Raw genomic sequence first — 20,083 nt, 5'->3', positions numbered from 1 at the left:
CGCAACGCCCTAGTATGTACACGGAAAAGTTGGGAAGATTGATTGCAGGGAGAATTCCTCCATTACCCACCTCCCTCCGATCTATCCCCGTGTGAAGATGTAATAAAGATGTCGGTTTCATCGGAGCTTCGTTTCGAAGCGATGCTCTCTCAACTAAGTCGATCTGCTTTAGTCGCTGCGAGGTCGCTTTCGAGGGTTGATAACCCGGCGACCAAGAGACTCGGCGCGGCTGCCGATGGAATCCTCGACCCGTTGGAGATATTCGACAAACTCATAGTAGTTATCGAAGTCTAAATGGGTCTTATCGGCCTCATTGCGAACCCTGTTCATCAGATGCTCAAAGAGATGGCGCATGCGGTCCCGCTCCGAGTCGTTATTCGGGAAATGCGGCACCCACTGCTGCATCCAATTGGAGAAATCAGTCACGGACTGGGCCGGTCGCTGATAGCTATCCATATAGCGCGACCGGGCAACATCCGGGTAGACTCCGCTCTGGAGCTGGTGAATAAGGAAAGTACAGAAACTGGCGTAGCTGATCTTGTTGTCGGGTAGGTGACGTATGTGTCGCTTCCACTCATCCTCGATATTAAGGGCAACGTGCTTAAGCGCCCGCGTGACCTTGCGCTCATCGATCTTGTACCACTCCGGATATTTATCGAAGTGTCGCTCTAGACCCATAGAGAAGTTCTTGAACTCACCCAGAGCTCGTCCGTTGTATACTGGCACATTGGGCACCGGTGGGGCATGGGCGGATGTTTCGGGATGAAAAGGTCGGGCGGAAGGTTGAAGACTGGAATGGGATTCAGTCTTGACAACCGTTGGTGCGGCGGGGGACCTGGTAGCTGCTGCAAGGGCTCGCAATTGCTCGAGGGTCAAACCGGACCCGAGGTTGGTGGTGGGTTTAGGGGAAGGTTTGGGTTCGGACGGTTTGGCCTCGGACGTGCGACGATCAGCAGCTTTGGTCAGATGTGCTGGGGTGGTAATCTGCTCAGATCGGGCAGCAACAGGGTCCTTTTGGGCTCCATCAATACCAGCCTTGCTGTTCTGCTTCGTGTTGCCTCTGCATGGAGTCGAAGCAGGGGTGGCGGGGGAAGTTCCAGGGAAGTCGCGGCCAGAAGTCGGCTGCGAGCCAGTTCCAATTCTCTCTCCTCCTCTGCAACCTTTTGTTTGATGTCAATGAGCTCACGCTGCTTCTTCAGTCGGGACAATTGAGCTTGCGCTTGACGAATTTCCGCCTCCAGATCATCGGCAGAGCCGACAGGCTCTGTAGGTTCGGGGTCGGTGTTTTGGAACATCTCATTCAGAATGTTCCATCGCCCTTGAATTCGATCAATGTTGGATTCAGAACCAGGTTTGTTGTCTGGTCCCGACATGATTTTTTTTAATCCTTGCGCGTCGCAGATAAGATAATGTGCGGAGAAAGAAAGTTCCGATTCCGTGAAGAAAGTCTTTGTGGCCTAAGGCAGCAACTGGTTTCAAAGACGAACTATGTCAGAGAGTGATCATTGACAGTTTCAAAGGTTTCTCTTAAGATTTTGAATTGGGTTCTCGAGAGTTCTTGTAGAGTGGTGGTTAAGATGAATGGTTGCAAACGACTATTTGCTCTTATTGTCTCACCTCCCAGGTAAGTGCTTTCCAATCTATTACAAGCAAACACAGGATACGCGATCTATCACTTTGACATTAAAGTCAGAATATTCTCAAATTTAGGGCGTACTTAGTGAAGAATTATATAATGCACTTCGCCTACGCACATTAATACTGCAGCTAAAACGAATAGAGTGTTGAGATTCATCAACCAGGACATCTCGAGTATCTATATCAAAAGTTTAGTTCAGATGTATAAAGAGCCTAAGCCTAGTACATTGTTGCTCCTCTTTCTCCTTTCTAGATGATTCGGAAAAGTGTTGCCAAAGGCCCTATATCACCTTCTGCATTGTAAATATTTCGTTAACCAGATTTAGAGGCTACGAGAGAGCCAAAGCAAACACGACGAATGACAGGAAAAGATAACACCCATTCAAAGATTAGTTATAAGTTAATATATACAGTAAAAATTAATCGCTCAAGACAACCGGTCGCTCTCTATTTACCCGGCGAGCCAAGCAAGCACAAGAACTTCTTATCAGGGGTCGAGGTCAACACGTTCCTAACCAAGTGCCAGACGTTCAAATCATAGGCCTCACCAATGTGGCCAACGGGATCCAACGGACAGGTATCCTGAATCCAGCTATTCGTCACGCCTTCCTCGTGTACGAACGATGTTGACGGGGGTGTAACCAGCTCATCATGCTTGGACGCGATTATAGTGATACTGTTGCCGGGCTGCGCAATAGGGGTACCGTCATTCAAGCGATTGATGGCTGGACCATCGGGCCCGAGATCGTTGCAAGCAGGGCAACCGAGGGTATCGAGTACTTCACCGACGGCTGCACGCGACCCGTTGCCGAACTTGTATGCGAGATCGTAGATGCCGGCGAATGTAGTGGCATGGGTAGGCGGGGCGATGGATGCGATCTTGTCGATCAGATGGGAGACGCCCTCGAACTTGGGTACGTAGAGAGATTGGAAAGCACCCTCGGAGTGGCCGACGAGGTCGACTTTGCTCTTGCCGGTCTTTTCCACGATTTCTTTGATGTATGCCGCAATTTCCGGGGCACTCTCGTTGATTGCTTTCAATCCGCCAACTAATGGGAAGCCATCGTATGCACCGTATGTCCTGGCATATGTGCAGAAGCCTTGGGCCTGCAGCCAGTACTGCATGTAGTTCAAGTCCTCATAAAAAGTCGCGCCAAGACCGTGCAGGAGAACAACGGGGTTGTGGGAGCTCTTGCAGGAGAAATCATTGATTCCTGTTGCGACGGCCGTGGTAGCCGCGAGGGCAGAGAGTGCCAACTTGATGAATGAAGGCATTTTGTATGATTAGATGTGTTATTCGTAACATGGGGGCCCCATGCTGTTTATGAAGGATTCTGCAGGTACCCACATCTCCCTAATTTTTTTTCTTTTCCCCCATCTCCCTTAAACTATCGATTGTCGATTGATCAGATCAGCCTGTGAGTGGTTGATGGTGTCGATCTCTAGCGGAGCCAAATCAAATGCGATCTAGTCTCATCGGGCACATCCAATTAGAGATGCAATAATAAATTAATTCAGGACTCATCATTTCAGCTCATGTTCATCTTATTGTTGTACATTCCAAGACATTTGATTAATTTTGACGGAAAACCGCGGAACATAGCCCCATATACTAACTATTAGGTGAACGATGCCATTATTAGAACTCCCTGAGAAATGTCAATATAGGTAACTATATGCTCATGTGGGAATTGGGATTCATTTAACCACTGCGCAACAGCGCAACACTTATTGTATCCCAGTACCCTGGGTCACAGAACCCTAAGATAAAATAATAAAATCGTAGCTAAGGAACATCACGTCTATATAGAATATTTGCGTCCACACTACGAACTACCCCGTGTTCAATGGCGAGGATCCTTTTGTGGATAACTCTGGCATGGAGCTGCCCCAAAGTCCAAGAGCATGCCGCTTCTCAACTAGTTGAAACACCTCAATCATAAAGCGGCGCTCTGGGCCTCCGTCTGGGAAGGCTTCCCACGCTACTCGGGTGGGGAATGCAAGACGATTGATCATGTTGCCCGGTGCGGTGAGGATATAAAACTCCAACGAGCGGCAGATCCCACAACCCAAGTCGTATTGTTCCATGGGCGAGACGCGATCATCTGGCCGATTGTCGACCGAGGACAGAATCAACCGCACCGCGTAGTAGACACACATGGTTTGTGCGAGTAGCAGGTTTGGATATGTGAATTTTGTTGGGGCAAAAGTAGCCCCGGTGCGGAGGTCGCGGCGTTGGAAGATTGGGAAGCCCTGGTCGCCGTGTTGTTCGGCTTCTTGCGGTGGGCCATCAGGGTATGCGACAACCCAGTCTTCGTACCATTTATAGAAACGGGCTGTAAGCTCGCGTATTCCGTTCCAAAACGTAGACTGTTTGACTGCCATCTCTTGTGCGCCCATGACAGATGTAATTTGTGCTTCTTTGAAGGCATCGGATGCCGCCAGTAAACCTGGTACCGAGGTCGCTAGGTCGAGCAGATGGTGTAGAATGTCTTTTCGGGTCGTTCCTGCTGACCACGGAATGGTCTTCCAGTCATCATGGGCTAGGAATGAGGGTTGTCGAGCTGCCAGAGCGGCGCCAATCTAAGCTGTTAGATTGCGAGGAGAAAATTACGGAAGGCGTGTTATCTTACCCAATATGGACGGAGTTCAGTGAATAACAGATGTTCAACCCCATACATGTGATTTTCCGGCCCACGATGTTCGATCAAGCGCACTGCTCCTCGGACGTGAGCCGAGACACCACTCTGAGTAGTTCGTTCAACGCTCTGCTGGAGTTAGTATTGACCGAAAAGAAAATGCGTTTTGTGAAACGAACCTCGAAAGCTAGCAAGAGAGTCACAGTCACCAGGGTGGACTCTGATTTGCTTTTTTCGGGGTCCACCAACGCGTCCTGCAATGCACGCAGCACGCGGGGATAAAGTCGGAAACCGGATGCCTCGATCTGCTTATTCTGCACAGAACGACCAAAGAATGCCACCGAGACAGCCTCGAACGCGTCTGTGATGAGCGGTGAGAACATTCGAATGCCGGCAGCAGCTCGCAATGCACCTGCTTTTCCAGATTTTATATCCACTTCGGGGCTAAATGCATCCACAAATCTCTCGACGAACACATCTACCGCGGGTCTTTGCATACTCATAACCGAGATCGTGCCAGAAGAGTCGGACCCACTGCTCAGCGACGTGCGCTCGAAGTCACTGTCATCGTCATCATCACCTTGCAAATTATTGAAGTCGTCTTCAACCGAGGAACTGGTTAACAGGCGATTCCGGACCGGCAGAGTCGACGAAGAGGGCGAAGGATAATCGTAGGATTCATAAGCTGGGGTTGTCAGAACGGGTAACTCTTCATGCAATGGTTATACCACATACCTTCCCTGCCTTCCCATGGTCCAACGGGGACCAAATTCTTCTTAAGGCCGACATGTGCGGTCCGAATATCATGAACAAGGTCATCGACTAACGGGCTTGGTGCAGAGCGAATAGACTCAAATAAGCTCTCGAGCCGGTCTAGGCGCTGGAGATCTTGGGCTCCAGATCCTGCACAGACATCAGCAATTGTTCCATATCCACAAGGGTTCGGCACATGCTACAGAAAAGAGTAGGCGGGGCCTGCAAACGTACCACCATCCTGTTTATCGTCTATTCTTCCCCGAAGTTCTCGGATCTCCGCCCGTAGGTTCCGAATCTCCTCCGCTTGGCTGATCGGGCGGGCTTCTTCATCGGGGACGTGCTCATACACGCATTTGGAGGGGTAGCCATGAGCACAGCAGGCGTGGCAGGGCTTGACTCGGTCACACTGATAGCAGGATCCACGTTAGCCTTGCGCGTGATGCGTTGCGACCAGTGGGACGCATTGGATGGATACGGGAGCGTTCCGAGCCCCAGGGGGATCTGAGCACGATGACGGGGATGACGGACCTTGACTTTCCGGAGCCGGCAGACTTTACAGGACCGCGACTGACGGTTCGGGGTCTTCCTAACTAGTGAGTCGGGGACAAATTGTTGCGTACCACCGACCATGGTGGCAAAGGTAGCTCTCAAAGGGGGGAGAAGGAAACGGTGCCTCATCCCGAGCCAACGACACGGCAGGATTTAGGCGAGCCAGATTTCCGAGTGGGAGTCCGAGATCTGCCTGCTTTAGGGGTGGGCCGTCTTGCTATCATATGGCCTTGGCACTGGTTAGTTTGACATTAGTCGACGCCTCGGGAGGTTGTGATAGGTTTATGTACGTGAGTTGGGTGGAGTGACTCCGCCATTCTGACTCGGCCTGGATTGAGTGGTTTTGATTGGATATATTGACATTGCTCTGACTGGACACTGCCATGGATTTAACAATTAGGGGCAAGGCCAGTCGAAATGGATAAACTGTTTAATATTATAAATTGTACGGAGTACGGTGTACAGAGGACGGAGTGTAGAAGCAAAGTGGGAAGAATTCACAACCTTGACCGCTTGGATTGGAGGGGTGTCACGTGCATCGGTCTCCTTTCCATCCTCTTTCACTAGCATCTCGATAGATACATCTCATTAGTTATTGAATATGTCCACAACTACAACATACATTAAAAGACTCACTGAATGTGTGTTTCTTTAACCTCTCTGCATGCTAATTATCGAGTAGGTATTTTGGGTATACTCAGCGAACACTCCGAAAGACGTCAAAAAAGACATCCCGAAAGAGAAGAATTCTACTCCGTATACTCCTCTCAATTGGTGTTTAGCCAGTATACCAGGACTCAACATCTAGTCACGCTCTCAATCTATCCAAATTGGGTATTAATCAATGCCTAGATACTACATGCAATGAAAGAAAACCAGGAATGAAAGCTGCCATATACTATAGGTATAGGTGCTCCACGTGAAGATACAAATCCCGCAGTCTCCATGCTAGGCAAGAAGTATCGAGGAGAAGTACTACGTGCCTGCATATTGACACATATAGCACTCATCATGCTCCTTACCGTCCCAGATGAAGCTCGCTTTGGCTTGCTTGTGGGCCCCCTTCGCACACCACTTCCAGTCCCGAATGCACAACAAACAGATGTGAAGTCCTGCCATGTTCCACGGACGCAGTTTCTCACAATGCAGACAGCCAAAGAATTCAGGGTTCTGGTTCGTACCTGTGCCGATTTCGCTTTGCTGCTCGGATTCGGGTCCATTCGAAACTGCCTCTAGGTCTTCATCTTTGACCTGTTGGATGCCATCTGCTGCGGTCTTCGCATCTTCCCCTGGTTTGTTTGAGGTTTCCTCCCCATTCTTAGAGACGGTGGTGGTTGAGATGGTGATGACAGTGGTAGTTGTTGTGCTTTGTATAGAACTTTCGACAACGGGCGGTGCAACTGTGACTCGACTCTGGTGGCTGGGATCTGCGTGTGTACAACTTGGTTGCTCAGGCATGGGGGTAGATTGTGCCGCACCGGTGCTTTCAGGGATAACTCTCGTCTCTGAGTTGGTGAGGTCGGTGCTAGTTTGAGGTGCTGGCTCGGAAGGATGATATGGCGAATCTCGTCCCCGGTTTGCGCGCGCCCTTTTAACTCGCGATTTCTGTGTCATTTTAGTCTGGACCTCATACGCGAGCATATTCTTTTGCCCATCTGGGCATGTGATATACGCACATTTCGGTACTTTGTGCGGCAAGGCTCACACATTTTGTAAAAGTCCTTCCCCGAACCTTCAGATGTTCGAAATGCATCGTTCGGTTTCTCTTTCTTACAGATGCCACACCACCTAGTTTCTTCAGCCATGATTGGATGATGTGGCAATGTTTCAGAGTAAAGAAATCATAGGCTCGTAGGGGAAAAGAGGGTGGTCTCGAGTCAGAAAAGTAAGTTTTAAGGCTGGATTGAGAGTAAAGAGAGGTGGTTCAAGCAAAGAGGGGGCTTTAGAGAAGAACTGTTCTTGTAGTTGAAGTGGTAGATTGATATAGGTACGAACCATAGACAACGAAAAAAGTAATATCTAATTAACCCTCAAGCAACTAAATAGTTAATGCACATCTAAGTACCTCTAACTAACTAAGTACTGTCTAACTAGTTAAGTAACGTCTAGTAAGGTGTAAACATCTAATAGCGCCTTACCAGGTCTGAATACCGTGCAAAGGGTACAAGTACATCTAGATAACGTCCAAATAACCAAACATTGATGGAATAAATTTGGTCTTCGACTGTCACATTTCACTAATTAACTGAAAACAAACACTTTTTGCAACATTTCCTTTCTTACTAGCGCGTTCCATCTCACAAAGCGCTTGATCGAGAGATTCCATATCCCACGCATTCGGATTCGTTTGATTTGCAATGATTTCTTCATGCTCCCACGGCTCATCGGCACCCGGTAGGATCGGTAATCCTCTAGATAATTTTGCGGTTTCGATCATGTCCACTCTCTGTAGGAGATCATCATGCACCACACTGGAAACCACTTTTTGCATTGTGATGCCGGCAATGACATGGCGTAGATCGGGCTCGGCTGCGTGGGCCTCTTTTCGGATCTTCTTTAGTGAGAGTTCGTAGAGTCGATATGGTAGAACTTCGGAGTCAATGGTAGGGTTGTGACTTGGGGTTGGTGCGCCAATGAGTGTAACGTGGGGACTTTGTAGTTGGCGTTGTCGTCTCACTTGAGGGATGTTTCTGGTGAACAACCTGGTGCATTGTGCCGCGGACATTTTGGAGAATGGAGATCTCAATTGATGTAGATCTTGAATGATCTGGTTTTTTTTATTTTTTTGTGGAGAGAAATTAGGATAGATATATGGCTAGTTACTGAAGAACTGTGATTCACAAAGAAAATGGTTTACTTGTTCAATCATGCCACTTGGTAGTTGGGGTGGCGAGGTTGTCATGCCACTGATCTGCACCACCGTGGATTTCATTAAATAAAGTCCAATTGCTAGATTTACAAGCGAGGAACAATAAGTTATGATGTGAGTTCCCCTATGGAGAAAGATATATACATATATCAGCTAGTGACTCCGCCGGCACCAATTGCGTATCTATATATGAACTACAGTGACAAGGAAGACCGTTGGAATATACCAACATACATGAACACACATGAACATATATAAACCTAATCCCAGAGTGACTCACTTTTCTAAATATGAATTCATGACACAAATTGACCTATATTCATCAACGCTAAGTCAATGCCGTGATACGTGATACTTCTGCTTTACATTCCCACCATCGGCATCCTTCCCGATATCACATGGACACCTGGAATTGAAGATAAGCAATATGGATTGGAGCAACTGAAGTGATTGGAGGCATGCGAAGCTCTGGGCCTTTTACAATTCAATTAAAATATACACCCCGCTGATAGCCACCGCAACATCCCCCATGTTCAAACATCGGAAGGCGATGCCGATGTATCCAAAAGTTAACACATTTGTTCTACCCCACCATGAAATCATGAAGACTAATGCAAGCCCGTATCATACTGAGTCACCTCCACATAAGAATTCTAGATATTCTGGAAGTTCATTGCAATAAAGTCCATTGCAATATATCGTTTGTCGAGACTCACAAATATCACTATGCAAAAGTCAGCCACCGCATCTGTGCAAGAACCAGTGCAAGAGCCATGGCAATCAACCTCGACCAGCATGGCTGAATACCCCATTAGTTATCCCACTGGTCACAACTCAACCTTCGACGAAGAAGCTCCCCGGTCGGCTTTTTCTATTATCGAACCACCAGCCGAGCTATCCACACTCACAACCCATCTGACCGGTCATAGTACCGATGACACATTCCCAGATGGAGGCCTCCAAGCATGGTGTGTTGTAGCCGGTTCATTCTGTCTCTTGATGGGTACATTTGGCGTGATGAACACGACGGGAATTCTGCAGAATTACTTCGCTACTCATCAGCTGGCTAGTTATTCGCCTAGTGCAGTTGGCTGGATTCCGGGCCTGTTCACCTTCTTTGGTCTGTGTATCTCCGTCCAGGTCGGGCCGATGTTTGATCGATATGGTCCCCGGGGCATCCTTATAGCTGGTACTACTTGCTATGTAACTGGTTTTATTCTGCTCGCTGAAAGCCATCTTTACTGGCACTTTGTTCTTACCCTTGGTGTTCTTTCTGGAACTGGCGCTGCGCTCTTGAGCACAGTTGCGTTGGCTAGTGTGCCTCAATGGTTTGATCGAAAGGCAGCCCTTGCAATTGGGATTTCGATGTCGGGCGCCGGACTTGGCGGAGTGATATTTCCGTTTGTGCTCAGAGCGGGATTCAGCAGCCTTGGATATAAATGGACAATTCGATTAATGGCATTGCTGGTGTTGATATTGGGTGTGCTTGGAACAGTTCTGGTGAAGGCACGCCTTCCGAAGGGCAGAAGCAAATCAACTATCAACTTGCGTTCCTTGCAAGATGCGAGGTTCACCTGGCTGACATTTGGCATTTTTGGTAAGTGAATCTTGGTCAAGAATCCAGATGGTGAAAGAAAAAGAAAAGAAAAACTGACTTGGTGCAGCCCTTGAGCTCGAGGTTTTTGCCGGTCTAGGTCTGTATCCAACCTATGTGATAATGCAAGGCTTTTCTACCAATACCAGTGTTGTTCTTCTTGCTGTTCAGAACGTGTAAGTGGTATTTTTGATTATCTCTCAGGCCAAGCGCTGACTAGTCTGGCATAGAGCCTCTACGATAGGGCGACTGGTGGCTGGAGGCGTGGCTGATCGGTTTGGCCGAATCAACACCCAAACTGGACTCATTGCTCTGGGTGCATTCGCGGTTTTCGTAATTTGGCTGCCGTTTGGTAACTCCCTGGTGGGGCTTTATGTCTTCTCGGTCATCTTCGGGTTGGCTTCAGGATCATTCCTAAGTCTTGCACCAGCCTGCATCGGGCAGATCTCTAGGGCGAGCGAGGTTGGTGGGAGATTTGGCCTGACATATTCCATTGTCAGCTTTGCGTAAGTCGTTCCAAATCTAGTTCGGTAGTTCATCACTAATGGGAACTTCAGCACACTAATCTGTATCCCCATTGGAGGTGAGATGCTCGACAAAGTCGGGAAGAGAGCCATGGTGGCATATTTGGGAAGTGTCCTGATAGTTTCACTTGGTCTGTTCGTGATGGCCAGATGGGCGTGTTTGAGCTACCGTTGGAGGTGGCAGGCAAAGATTTAAGAGGTGATGAAGAGATGAGAGAGGAATCCTCTAGTTAAAAGTCGATCTTGCGTTCCAATTCATAACAATGCTATGACGAAAATTATTGCGTACACAAATTGGAAAATTAGCACGACACCTTTCTTAGTTGAAAGTCGAGTTGATTGTAATGCGTATATCGATCGTATGACAATCAACGCCATTCAGGAGATCAGGAGATGCTCGCAACCAAGTCGAGCAGCTAATTATGTTCCCCTCCCTGAGACTTGGTATACTCATCGCTGTAATCTGTCAGTGTTGGCCTCATGGAGGAAAAAACTAGGATCCCTACAGGTGCTTGTCGAGTTCATTCATATGCTTGCGCTGCTCCTTGAGCTTTTTTTTGAGATGCTCAAGCCTACCACGGGGTCAGTTTATATCTTGAAATTTAGTCAATGCAGTTAAACTCACTTCTCCTGCTCTATTTGCCGGATGTACATGCCTTCGTGTGCCGCCTCGCGTTTGGCGAAAGAGTCCTTCCTGTCGATGGTCAGATATGACGTCATCCATTTTGGAGTGTGCTATCCCACTCGGCCATGAAGCCCGACTTTGTCGAGCCCAGATCACCTGCACCCATGATTCTTGGGGTGGTGGATAGAGATCGCAGAATAGTTGGATTGGTAGTGATACGGAGAATTGGTCGCGAAGTTGCTGATTGCATGGTGTGGGGAGGTGTGGGCTTTTGGGTTTTATAGATCAGTTATGGATAGGGATGTTGTCTGTCAATCACACTGTGTACGGTAATGTACTTTGAGTCAAGTTCAATTTAAATATTGGATTGGGAGAATTTTGGAGATCAATAGGAGAGTAAATAGGAGAGTAGGTGATGCAGTTCAAACTATTTAAATATCAATGACTTCAGAGGTAAGTCAGGTGACACACTATATACGTGATTGGACAATATCATCACTTTATCTACATCTATTTAGTTACATAGTTATATGATACTATAGTATGATAGGACAGTCGTACTACTCGGACTCCATTCCTTTACCATGCCCGGATCGAGGTTGCTATACCTGGTCATAATGGGCCTCTGTCCCACAGTACTACTACTTTATATATACAAGGTGAAAACCCGAATCAAGAAATTGAGATGTCAAATCGAACATGTGAAATTTGCTAAAATCCTTCTACAATACATAACGGAATCCCTTCTGCAGCCGTCTAGCAGCCGCAATATCAATCCCTTCAATATCAGCTGTAGCCTGCAGCCGACGAATATCCTTTTCGGAAAGCTGCACTTCCTCATTCTCCATACGCTCCTGGCGTTTGTTGAGCATGCCCAAGTTGAAGTATAAAAAGAGGGCCGAAAGACCACCAACTAGCTGCAGCGCAATACAAACACCCATAGCCGTGGAGTAATGAGGTTTCTCGGTTTCGAAATACGTGTAGGGGGTCCAGATCGAAGCGCTGTTTCCAATAGAGTTGAAAAATGCAAAGGCTGTTTGGATTAGCTTGGTGGTCAATGGGGGAGGAACACAAGGGGAATATATAACTTACCGACGGCACGCTTGGCAGGTGGACGAGGAATCGAACTCGCGAGCCAGGAATACAGAGTTCCATTTTGGGCGAAGACGAAGACCATTAAGAAGAACGAGAAGTATCGTGCTCCGAAAGAGTCGGTTTTCATGAAAATCACAAATCCAATAATAGTGATCGGGATCGGGTAGACGAAGAACCAGAATCTCTTCTCCAATCTATCGGAAGCCAGGGAGTGACAAAGAGAATATACAACCATGAACAGATATGGGGGTGCTACCAGCACCAGTGTGATGGTTTCGGATAGGTCGAGAGTCTTTACCAAGGTCGGGAAGAAGTTCTGGAAACCCGCCGCTCCGGTAATGCACATGTATGCCAAGGCGAATACATAGGTTTTGATGTCGGTCATGGCGAGCTTGAATCCCTCTAACTGGCTTCTACCACCCCCTTCATCCACATCAGCCTGACCGGCCTCAATGGCAAGACGTCGCTGGGCGACTTTGCGCATCTCCGGAGACAACAGTTTCCATGTCTCTGGGAAATCGGGTAGAACAAAGCAAATGACCAGTCCGATGGCACAGGTAATGGAACCTTCGATAATGTAAAGCCACTGCCATGCCGAAAGTCCTCGGTGGCCTTTCAGACCGTTGAGAATACCAGCGGCGATAAGATTTCCGAAAGCTCCACTCAGCAGGGAGCCAGAGTAGAAAATACTCATTCGGAGAGCCAATTCCTGCTTTGTGTACCATTTGGACAGATAAAAGAGAATGGCGCAGAAGAAGGGTGCTTCGACCAAACCGAGAATGAATCGACAGGCCACAATGCCTCCATAGGTTGTGACTTGACTTGTCACTGCCGATACCAGCCCCCAAGCGCAGACGAAGAACCCAATGTACCAGGATGGTCGACCCATGTAGTTGAGAAGCATGTTGGAAGGTACCTGCATGAGAATATATCCAACGAAGAGAATGGAGAGACCGGTTTGGTATTTTGTATCATCGAGATTGAGATCCTCTTCGAGACCTTGGAGCTTCGCCGCAGCATAATTGTTGCTGGTTCCATTAGCATTGAGCGACTCTGTTATGGATAAAGGCAAACATACCGATCGATATAATTCATCAGATAGACCAGAATGGCCAGTGGCATAATCAGGGAATCGATGCGTATGCGCAATTTCTTTTCGATAACCTTCTCTTCCTCGGTCAACTCTGCTATACTGATAACCTCCTCATGGCTCAAGTCCATCTTCACCCCCAACTCCGCCTCGGTGATGGCATTTTCGGTTCCAACCATGGTTGCTCACTTGATCAGATGGAAACTAGTGAAGAACAGGGACAATTTCCCGGGACTGACATTTATTTATATGCGGGGAAGCATGATGGACCATGTCATGTTACTCTCCGAAGATCGCATTTACCCCGTGAATCCTGAATTCTGGAGAAACGTGGGGGAGGGTCCAATCATTTTGCGGGGAAATCCCAATGCGGAAATTGTATGAGCAGATCCGGTGATATGACGGCGTTGAGGATGTTTTGATAGGAAGACAAAGGAAGACAAAGTGATGTGACCCCCACATGGGAGACACGGGCTGATCATCAGAAGAGAGGAGGAATAGGAAGAATAGGAGGAATATCCCCAGAAAGTCTTTCCCCCAACCTTTTTTCGCCAAGACGGGCTCTCTGGGCTCTCATGACTCCCGGGATTCAACTTTGACCTTCTCTTCGGTTCGGACAAAGTCCGACAAAGTCTGACAAAGTCTCTTGAGGTTGAGCTTGGATTTATCCTTGAGACTTGTGATAGGTTGCTCGGCACTGGAAATCCAGTTTAGGCAATTCCGTAGGATATATCGTCGTCTATCGGAGATCATCCGTGTTATGTGGTAAGGAGGGTATTTCAACCCCTCCTGTGTCAATCCGTTGATCCACCAGCCCTTTGTCTTTTTGTCTTTTTCTTCTTTTCTTTCAGAAATAATCCCAGAGGGTTCGCACTTTCTCCGTGTGGCTGAAAGGTTGGCCGGTGTAACTCCTATTTGAGTATCTTAGTACGACTATCTCGGTCGGCATGTCAGTGTTTTCCCTGATTCATAAACAAAGGCGATAATATCAATTAATATATATGCAATCTAAATGAGTAGAGATGTACATGTTCTATAGTAATAACTATGCAGAGAAGAGCAGAGAAGAGAAGAGACCTGTACCCACACCTCTTACGTGGTGGCATAGAGGGGGGAAGGGGGAAAACACATCTAGAGAGATTAACTTTTGCAAAAGTCGATAAGCCACATCACTGGAGGTCCACCGGAGGTCTAACCCCCCAATCACTGGGCCGTCTTGGATGCCTTGGTTCTCAATTTCATGAGAGCAAACACCAGTCCATATGAGCTGATCACAAACAGAGCCACAATACCGGTGTCTCTCCAACCGTAATAGTAATCCATTAGGTTGATGGTGGCAAGATAATCGGATCCACGGGTGTATTGACACACACGACATCCTTCCGTGGCCTCGGGATTGATGAGGTTCATGCGGGTGCCGAGGGTTTGCATGAACTCGCCGAGGTATTCACCGCAAGTGGATCCATTGGGTGCATCGAACATGGCAAATTCTTGCTCCTTGCAATTGACTTCGCGATCGAACAGGCCAAAGACTAACATGCTGCCCATGAGGTAGTTGAATGGGTTGAGCCAGTAGATCCAGTATCGCCAGAAGCTGACGATTTGGGCGTAGGGGACCAAGACACCGCAGAAAGAGATCATTGTCTGAGAAACACGTGTTAGCTGAGATGTTCAGAAAACCGAGACATGAAGACAACTTACGCCGAGAATAAGAGGGTTGATCATGGCAGCCAGCTGGGCGTTCGGGGCATACGCAGCGACAAATTGACCTAGGTTCATTTGTTAGTTGGGGGGTCAGTATGAAAATGGATGGTCAACTTACCGATTCCAGTGTAGAGGAATTCGTAGAGGAAAAACACGAAGAACATGCTACCGCTCTTACTGGAATCAACTGCCATACCGGCCGTCCAATACCAGCAGTTGAAGAAGAGAGCGGCACACACAACCAGATATGGGAACTCCGAGACAATCAAGGCGAAAGTGAACGCTTTCCAAGAGTACATCTTGGCCTTCTTTTCGCGTGCTTCGAACAGATCGCGACGTTCAAGGAAGGTCGGCTGCAATTGATTGATCACACCGGGAGCGACAAAGATGGCGTTGAAGACGAAGAATAACACACTCTGAAGATCCGAGACCGAGTCACCGATCTTCCAGAAACTGAATCCCACAAAGATTCCGGATGAGATATGGAGGGCAAATTTGTTGTTAATGTAGTCGGAGTTTCGGTACAAGGCTGTTGATGTACGTTTCAAAACCAGACTCGTCTGCTCCCAGAGGCTGGTAGCAAACTCACGACCATCATCCAAGGTAGCTTGCGGCTTTGAGGCAGCAGTTTCAATGATCTCGTCGAGCTCCTTGAGCATAGAAGTGTGTTCGGGTGATTCCAGCCAGACCTTGTTCCAATCTTTACCCTGACTCAGTTGACCAGAAACAACGTCGATCATATGCTCAGCAGGATTAGTCTCAGGCGGGCATGGCGCTCCGTAACGGGAGAAATAGCCCTTGATACCCTTTGAATTTTCCCCAATAGGACCAAAGAAGACAGTTTTACCTCCTTTGGCTAATAGAAGAAGCTGATCAAACTCAGCGAAAAGCTGTGCAGATGGTTGATGTACGGTGACTAGTACAGCCTGGCCAGCATCGGCAAGTCTGCGAAGGAATCTCACGGTGTTGTACGCACTCTGGCCATCAAGACCGCTGGTGGGCTCGTCAAGGAAGATTAGAATGCTAGGCTTAGAAACGAGTTCAACTCCGATAGTAACACGCTTGCGTTGCTCGACACTCAATCCAGCTCCCACACTACCGATCATAGTATCGGCCAGATCATGAAGCTCGAGCAAGTCAATGATAACATCCACGTAAGCAAGTTTCTCTTCACGTGGGGTGGTAGCAGGCTGGCGCAATAGAGCAGAGAACTCCAAGGATTCCCGGACTGTTGCCATACGTTCGTGGATGTCCAACTGCTCAACATAGCCGGCTGAACGTTGGAACGAGACAGGCAACGGACGACCATCAACCATGATCGAACCATTGATAGTTCCCTCGGTTTTGCGCTGAGCCAGAACATCAAGTAGAGTCGTCTTGCCAGCACCAGAGGAGCCCATCAAAGCACCAAGCATACCAGGTTTCACCCATCCGTGGACGTTATCGAGGAGGACGCGGTCACCGGTAGGTGTCTGAACGGTGTATGAAAGATCCTTCCATGTGAAGACGGATGTGTTGCGGACCAACTGGTTGTCAAGCTTTGGGGCCTCATCCTTGGTTTGGGAAACGTGCTTCTCTGAACTCTGGCCTTCTTCATCCTTTTGCTGATTTTGGACGTGTTTGTGCAAGTATTCACGAGGGATGACCAGCGTGCTACCCGCCTCGGAGGGTGTCTGCCACTTCGAAGTTGCAACAATAGTGACAAAAACGAACAAAACCCACCAGGCCCAGTTGATACCGAAGTTGCGCCAAACATGCGAGTGGCTGTACGAGAGTGACCCTAGATAGTTGTCGCCAACCACAAAGTTCTGGCCTGTGATCGCGCCAGCCACACCGGCGCAAGATTGATGCGCCTGGACATTCTCATACCCGGGGCCGTTGGGGATCAAATTCGTTCCGACGCATGGAATGACGGTCTTATCATGGAATTCAATGCTTAGCAAAGCCTCAAACCCATAGGCAAGCGGGTCGATCCAGAAGATCCAGCCGAACCACGGGTGCATTGCAGGCTTGGGGATCATGTAACCGGTGTACAGAACAGTGAACATGATCAGCGAACCAGAAACCTTGGAGGCTCCATCGAAGGTAGAGAATAGAGCTCCTACCGCTCGGAAAAGAGCAGTCATAGTCTGTATAGTGATTAGTTAACAACCGAGTGACAAAGTTGAAAGGGACTTACCATTGTCGTTGTGAAAACAATAATCCAGTAGGAGAAGAATGCCCCAGCAGACATAGAGAGTCCAACCATGAAGTAAAGAACGAGACCAAACATGGAGACCTGGAAAAGCAAGACAGGTATGTCCGCAGCAATTTGGGCAAGACAGAAAGCGGCCGGGTGGAAGTAAGCGAAGCCCTTGTGCTTGATCAACACAGGCCTTCCAGAGAAGGACTCGTTCACTTCACTCATGGCGAGCAAGCTGTTGTAAAGGAGGGAGAAGAAGAGGGCGCCGGATTTGATGAAAAGTCCACCAGAGTTATCCGGCGCATCATAGAATAGGGACCCAGCGATCAAGGCCTGGCACAGTGTTGCCACCTGCTTGATTATGAACGTAGCTTTGTCGCCCCATAAGATTTGGTACTGGCGCTGCACACAGATCTTAACCTGATCATAGAAGCCGACGGTGAAGGGGCTGTTCTTGGGCAGGGCTTTGGAGGTTTCAAAAGCCACGCCTTGCTTGAATTCCTCGGTCCGCTCGCGGGCGAGATCGGAGTCTGGGTAAGAGTAATCTGCTACCATTTCAGTGTAGATAGGTGATTTTTCATACTCAGTCCTTAACGCCTCTGCATTGCGCGGGAAGCGGCTTTCGAAGCCATCTCGAATTCTGCGTTCGGTGGGCACGGTGACACCAGTGAGGTAATCGGCGATGTTGGATCCTTCGCGGCAGATGAATCCGGCTTCCTCCATGAATGGCCTAGCTTGCTCTCTGGTACCGTAGAAGATCTGCTCTCCTTCATCAAGCACGAGAACTTTATCGAACAAATCATAAATGCCGTTACCAGCCTGGTAGAGAGTAACCACGGTAGACAGATTGAGGGTGTCGGTCATAGCTCGGATAGCCTTCGTCCATTCGAGGGCGGTGGAGGCATCAAGGCCACGAGTCGATTGGTCCCAGCAGAAGACGGACCCTCGGGTGGCCATACATTCGATGATGGAAACTCGCTTGCGCTCACCACCACTCACTCCGCGAACGTATTCATTACCGACCTTAGTGTCCTCGGTATGAGAGATTCCGACGGATTCGAGGAGGAACTTTTTCGATGCTTGTTGGTATTCCGAAGCAGTCATGCCGTCTGGCAGATGGAAGGGCACCTTAAGTCGCGTGGCGAAGTCCATAGTTTGACCAACTGTTAGGGCTGGGAAGAAGATCTCTTCTTCGGTGTTCATCACAATCTGGCCTCGGAACATTTCAGCCTCCTTGGGATTCATGGAACCAAAGCGAACATCGCCTTCCACTGATTTGTATCCTCCTCGTCGGTTGGCAAGCATTTTCAACAATGTCGTGCAGCCAGAGCCGGGACGGCCTAGCACAAGCAACATTTCACCGGGCTTCACGCAGCCATGACTCTTGTTGAGGATTGTTCGTAGAGGAAGCTTTCGCCGACCCTCTTTGATTTTGGTGGGAATATTGAACTGGGATAGAACAGTCTCATTCACAGCGGCCTCTGAACTTGTTACCTGTACGGAGAGATCCTGCCATGTGACACCAAGTTCCTGTTTCTTGAAACCAGCAGCCAAGTTGCGATCGTTCTCCTCCTGGAGCTTGGACATCATGTTCCAGTCATTTCCTTTCCGATTAGGGCTCTCCTTGCGGGGAGTTTCGTCGCCCGTGATCGTCATGGCGCTTTCCGTATCGAATTGGATCTCATCAGAGCTTGCGCCCAGTCCTTTTTCTGACCCATCCATTATGGCGGGAAAGACGGAAAAAGGGGAAAGGCGTTGAAAAAGGGCAGTTAGTAGACGTAGATACTAATTTGGGGGACTGCATCCTTATATGAGAAGGTGTCGGGGGGTCCACGACAACAGCCCCGAAAAACATCGTTTTGTCATTGGCAGCATTAAGATTCAATGCGGAGCCCCAGTTGATCAAACACATGTTTTGCTCTCGAACCCCTGTTAAGAGTCATAAATTAAGGATCTCTTCAAGGCTAAAATGCGTTCGGAGGGACTTTTCTGCACCCGATCCGCTTACTCATCGGCTTCTTCGGTCACACGAAGCTCCGATTGGAGCCTTGGCACCTGTCGGTCTCCGTCGAAGACTGAACAGGATGTTTCATTGGATGAGAGAAGTTGCTTATGGTAAGAATATCCATGGATGACACTATCTTATCCCGTCTTGTTTAGTAGCCACGGCGCGATACAAAAGCCGACTGTTAGATGAATAATCGACAACATACCTATATTAACTACTACTCGTGGGTGAATCCGAGGGGATTAATATAATTGGTCCATGATAACAAGATCTGATACCCAAATGCATGTTTATACGATCTTGACCGACTTTCGATTCCTCGGATACTTGCTAATAAAGTGAAACAGACTGTCTAGACCCTCAATCATACTACAATATTTCCTGGTTAGCACGCCTCTCACGTAATATTATTAATTGTTGCCTAAAATCAGATTGTGATCCTTGGAAGCCCAGAGCCGACTCCTAAGTGAGACCCAATTATAAATAGCCGGAAACCTCGTATTCGACCTTCGAGCTTATTTGAGGTCATTGTTATCGGGGATTTGGGATTTGCACATGTGTCTTGCATATGGACATTCGTATGAGATTTAACCAGAATTACAATTCTTCAAATGTTTCAATTGGCACCAAGCTTTGTGCCAAACACGCGATTTATATTAAGAGAGTAAATGAACCCTAAAAGAAAAACCGTCACGTCCCTCAGGCGCTTGCACTTGTCGAGGCACACCTATCGAGATTCCGCATATTAAGATGACGATCATGTTTGGTCTGACATATCATTCGTTTTCAATACGTGAAATTCATGAATGG

The 20,083-nt window shown here is 48.2% G+C and overlaps 9 protein-coding genes across 9 annotated transcripts; 1 reads left to right on the top strand and 8 right to left on the bottom strand.

Annotated features, from left to right (window-relative positions):
• Positions 1 to 168: 168 nt before the first annotated feature.
• Positions 169 to 1,373, bottom strand: N7516_010911 (uncharacterized protein; the record flags this gene model as incomplete). The annotated part of the gene is made up of 2 exons (XM_057223629.1): positions 169 to 1,153; positions 1,207 to 1,373. 2 exons carry the CDS (start codon positions 1,371 to 1,373, stop codon positions 169 to 171), a joined length of 1,152 nt encoding a protein of 383 aa, XP_057068769.1.
• A 712-nt stretch (positions 1,374 to 2,085) lies between these two features.
• On the bottom strand, positions 2,086 to 2,913 carry N7516_010910 (esterase/lipase family protein; the record flags this gene model as incomplete). Its single annotated transcript, XM_057223628.1, has 1 exon — positions 2,086 to 2,913. One exon carries the CDS (start codon positions 2,911 to 2,913, stop codon positions 2,086 to 2,088), a length of 828 nt encoding a protein of 275 aa, XP_057068768.1.
• A 558-nt stretch (positions 2,914 to 3,471) lies between these two features.
• On the bottom strand, positions 3,472 to 5,663 carry N7516_010909 (uncharacterized protein; the record flags this gene model as incomplete). The annotated part of the gene is made up of 6 exons (XM_057223627.1): positions 3,472 to 4,221; positions 4,272 to 4,406; positions 4,457 to 4,962; positions 5,013 to 5,180; positions 5,265 to 5,439; positions 5,562 to 5,663. The coding sequence occupies 6 exons, from the start codon at positions 5,661 to 5,663 to the stop codon at positions 3,472 to 3,474; spliced, it is 1,836 nt and encodes a 611-aa protein (XP_057068767.1).
• Positions 5,664 to 6,557: 894 nt separating this feature from the next.
• N7516_010908 (uncharacterized protein) lies at positions 6,558 to 7,387 on the bottom strand (the record flags this gene model as incomplete). Its single annotated transcript, XM_057223626.1, has 2 exons — positions 6,558 to 7,187; positions 7,259 to 7,387. 2 exons carry the CDS (start codon positions 7,385 to 7,387, stop codon positions 6,558 to 6,560), a joined length of 759 nt encoding a protein of 252 aa, XP_057068766.1.
• Positions 7,388 to 7,809: 422 nt separating this feature from the next.
• Positions 7,810 to 8,307, bottom strand: N7516_010907 (uncharacterized protein; the record flags this gene model as incomplete). The annotated part of the gene is made up of 1 exon (XM_057223625.1): positions 7,810 to 8,307. The coding sequence occupies one exon, from the start codon at positions 8,305 to 8,307 to the stop codon at positions 7,810 to 7,812; it is 498 nt and encodes a 165-aa protein (XP_057068765.1).
• Positions 8,308 to 9,177: 870 nt separating this feature from the next.
• On the top strand, positions 9,178 to 10,765 carry N7516_010906 (uncharacterized protein; the record flags this gene model as incomplete). Its single annotated transcript, XM_057223624.1, has 4 exons — positions 9,178 to 10,048; positions 10,116 to 10,221; positions 10,276 to 10,551; positions 10,603 to 10,765. The coding sequence occupies 4 exons, from the start codon at positions 9,178 to 9,180 to the stop codon at positions 10,763 to 10,765; spliced, it is 1,416 nt and encodes a 471-aa protein (XP_057068764.1).
• Positions 10,766 to 11,071: 306 nt separating this feature from the next.
• On the bottom strand, positions 11,072 to 11,444 carry N7516_010905 (uncharacterized protein; the record flags this gene model as incomplete). Its single annotated transcript, XM_057223623.1, has 3 exons — positions 11,072 to 11,141; positions 11,195 to 11,263; positions 11,314 to 11,444. 3 exons carry the CDS (start codon positions 11,442 to 11,444, stop codon positions 11,072 to 11,074), a joined length of 270 nt encoding a protein of 89 aa, XP_057068763.1.
• Positions 11,445 to 11,916: 472 nt separating this feature from the next.
• N7516_010904 (putative MFS transporter) lies at positions 11,917 to 13,558 on the bottom strand (the record flags this gene model as incomplete). Its single annotated transcript, XM_057223622.1, has 3 exons — positions 11,917 to 12,227; positions 12,287 to 13,317; positions 13,368 to 13,558. 3 exons carry the CDS (start codon positions 13,556 to 13,558, stop codon positions 11,917 to 11,919), a joined length of 1,533 nt encoding a protein of 510 aa, XP_057068762.1.
• A 1,024-nt stretch (positions 13,559 to 14,582) lies between these two features.
• On the bottom strand, positions 14,583 to 18,987 carry N7516_010903 (uncharacterized protein; the record flags this gene model as incomplete). Its single annotated transcript, XM_057223621.1, has 4 exons — positions 14,583 to 15,023; positions 15,081 to 15,148; positions 15,202 to 17,212; positions 17,263 to 18,987. The coding sequence occupies 4 exons, from the start codon at positions 18,985 to 18,987 to the stop codon at positions 14,583 to 14,585; spliced, it is 4,245 nt and encodes a 1,414-aa protein (XP_057068761.1).
• Positions 18,988 to 20,083: the final 1,096 nt, after the last annotated feature.

The sequence above is a fragment of the Penicillium verrucosum genome (assembly GCF_028828655.1).
Source record: "Penicillium verrucosum strain IBT 35672 chromosome Unknown utg000005l_segment0_segment0, whole genome shotgun sequence".
Classification (NCBI taxonomy): Eukaryota; Fungi; Ascomycota; class Eurotiomycetes; order Eurotiales; family Aspergillaceae; genus Penicillium; species Penicillium verrucosum.
Note: the sequence above shows the minus strand (reverse complement) of the source record. Positions and strands in the feature narration are given on the sequence as shown.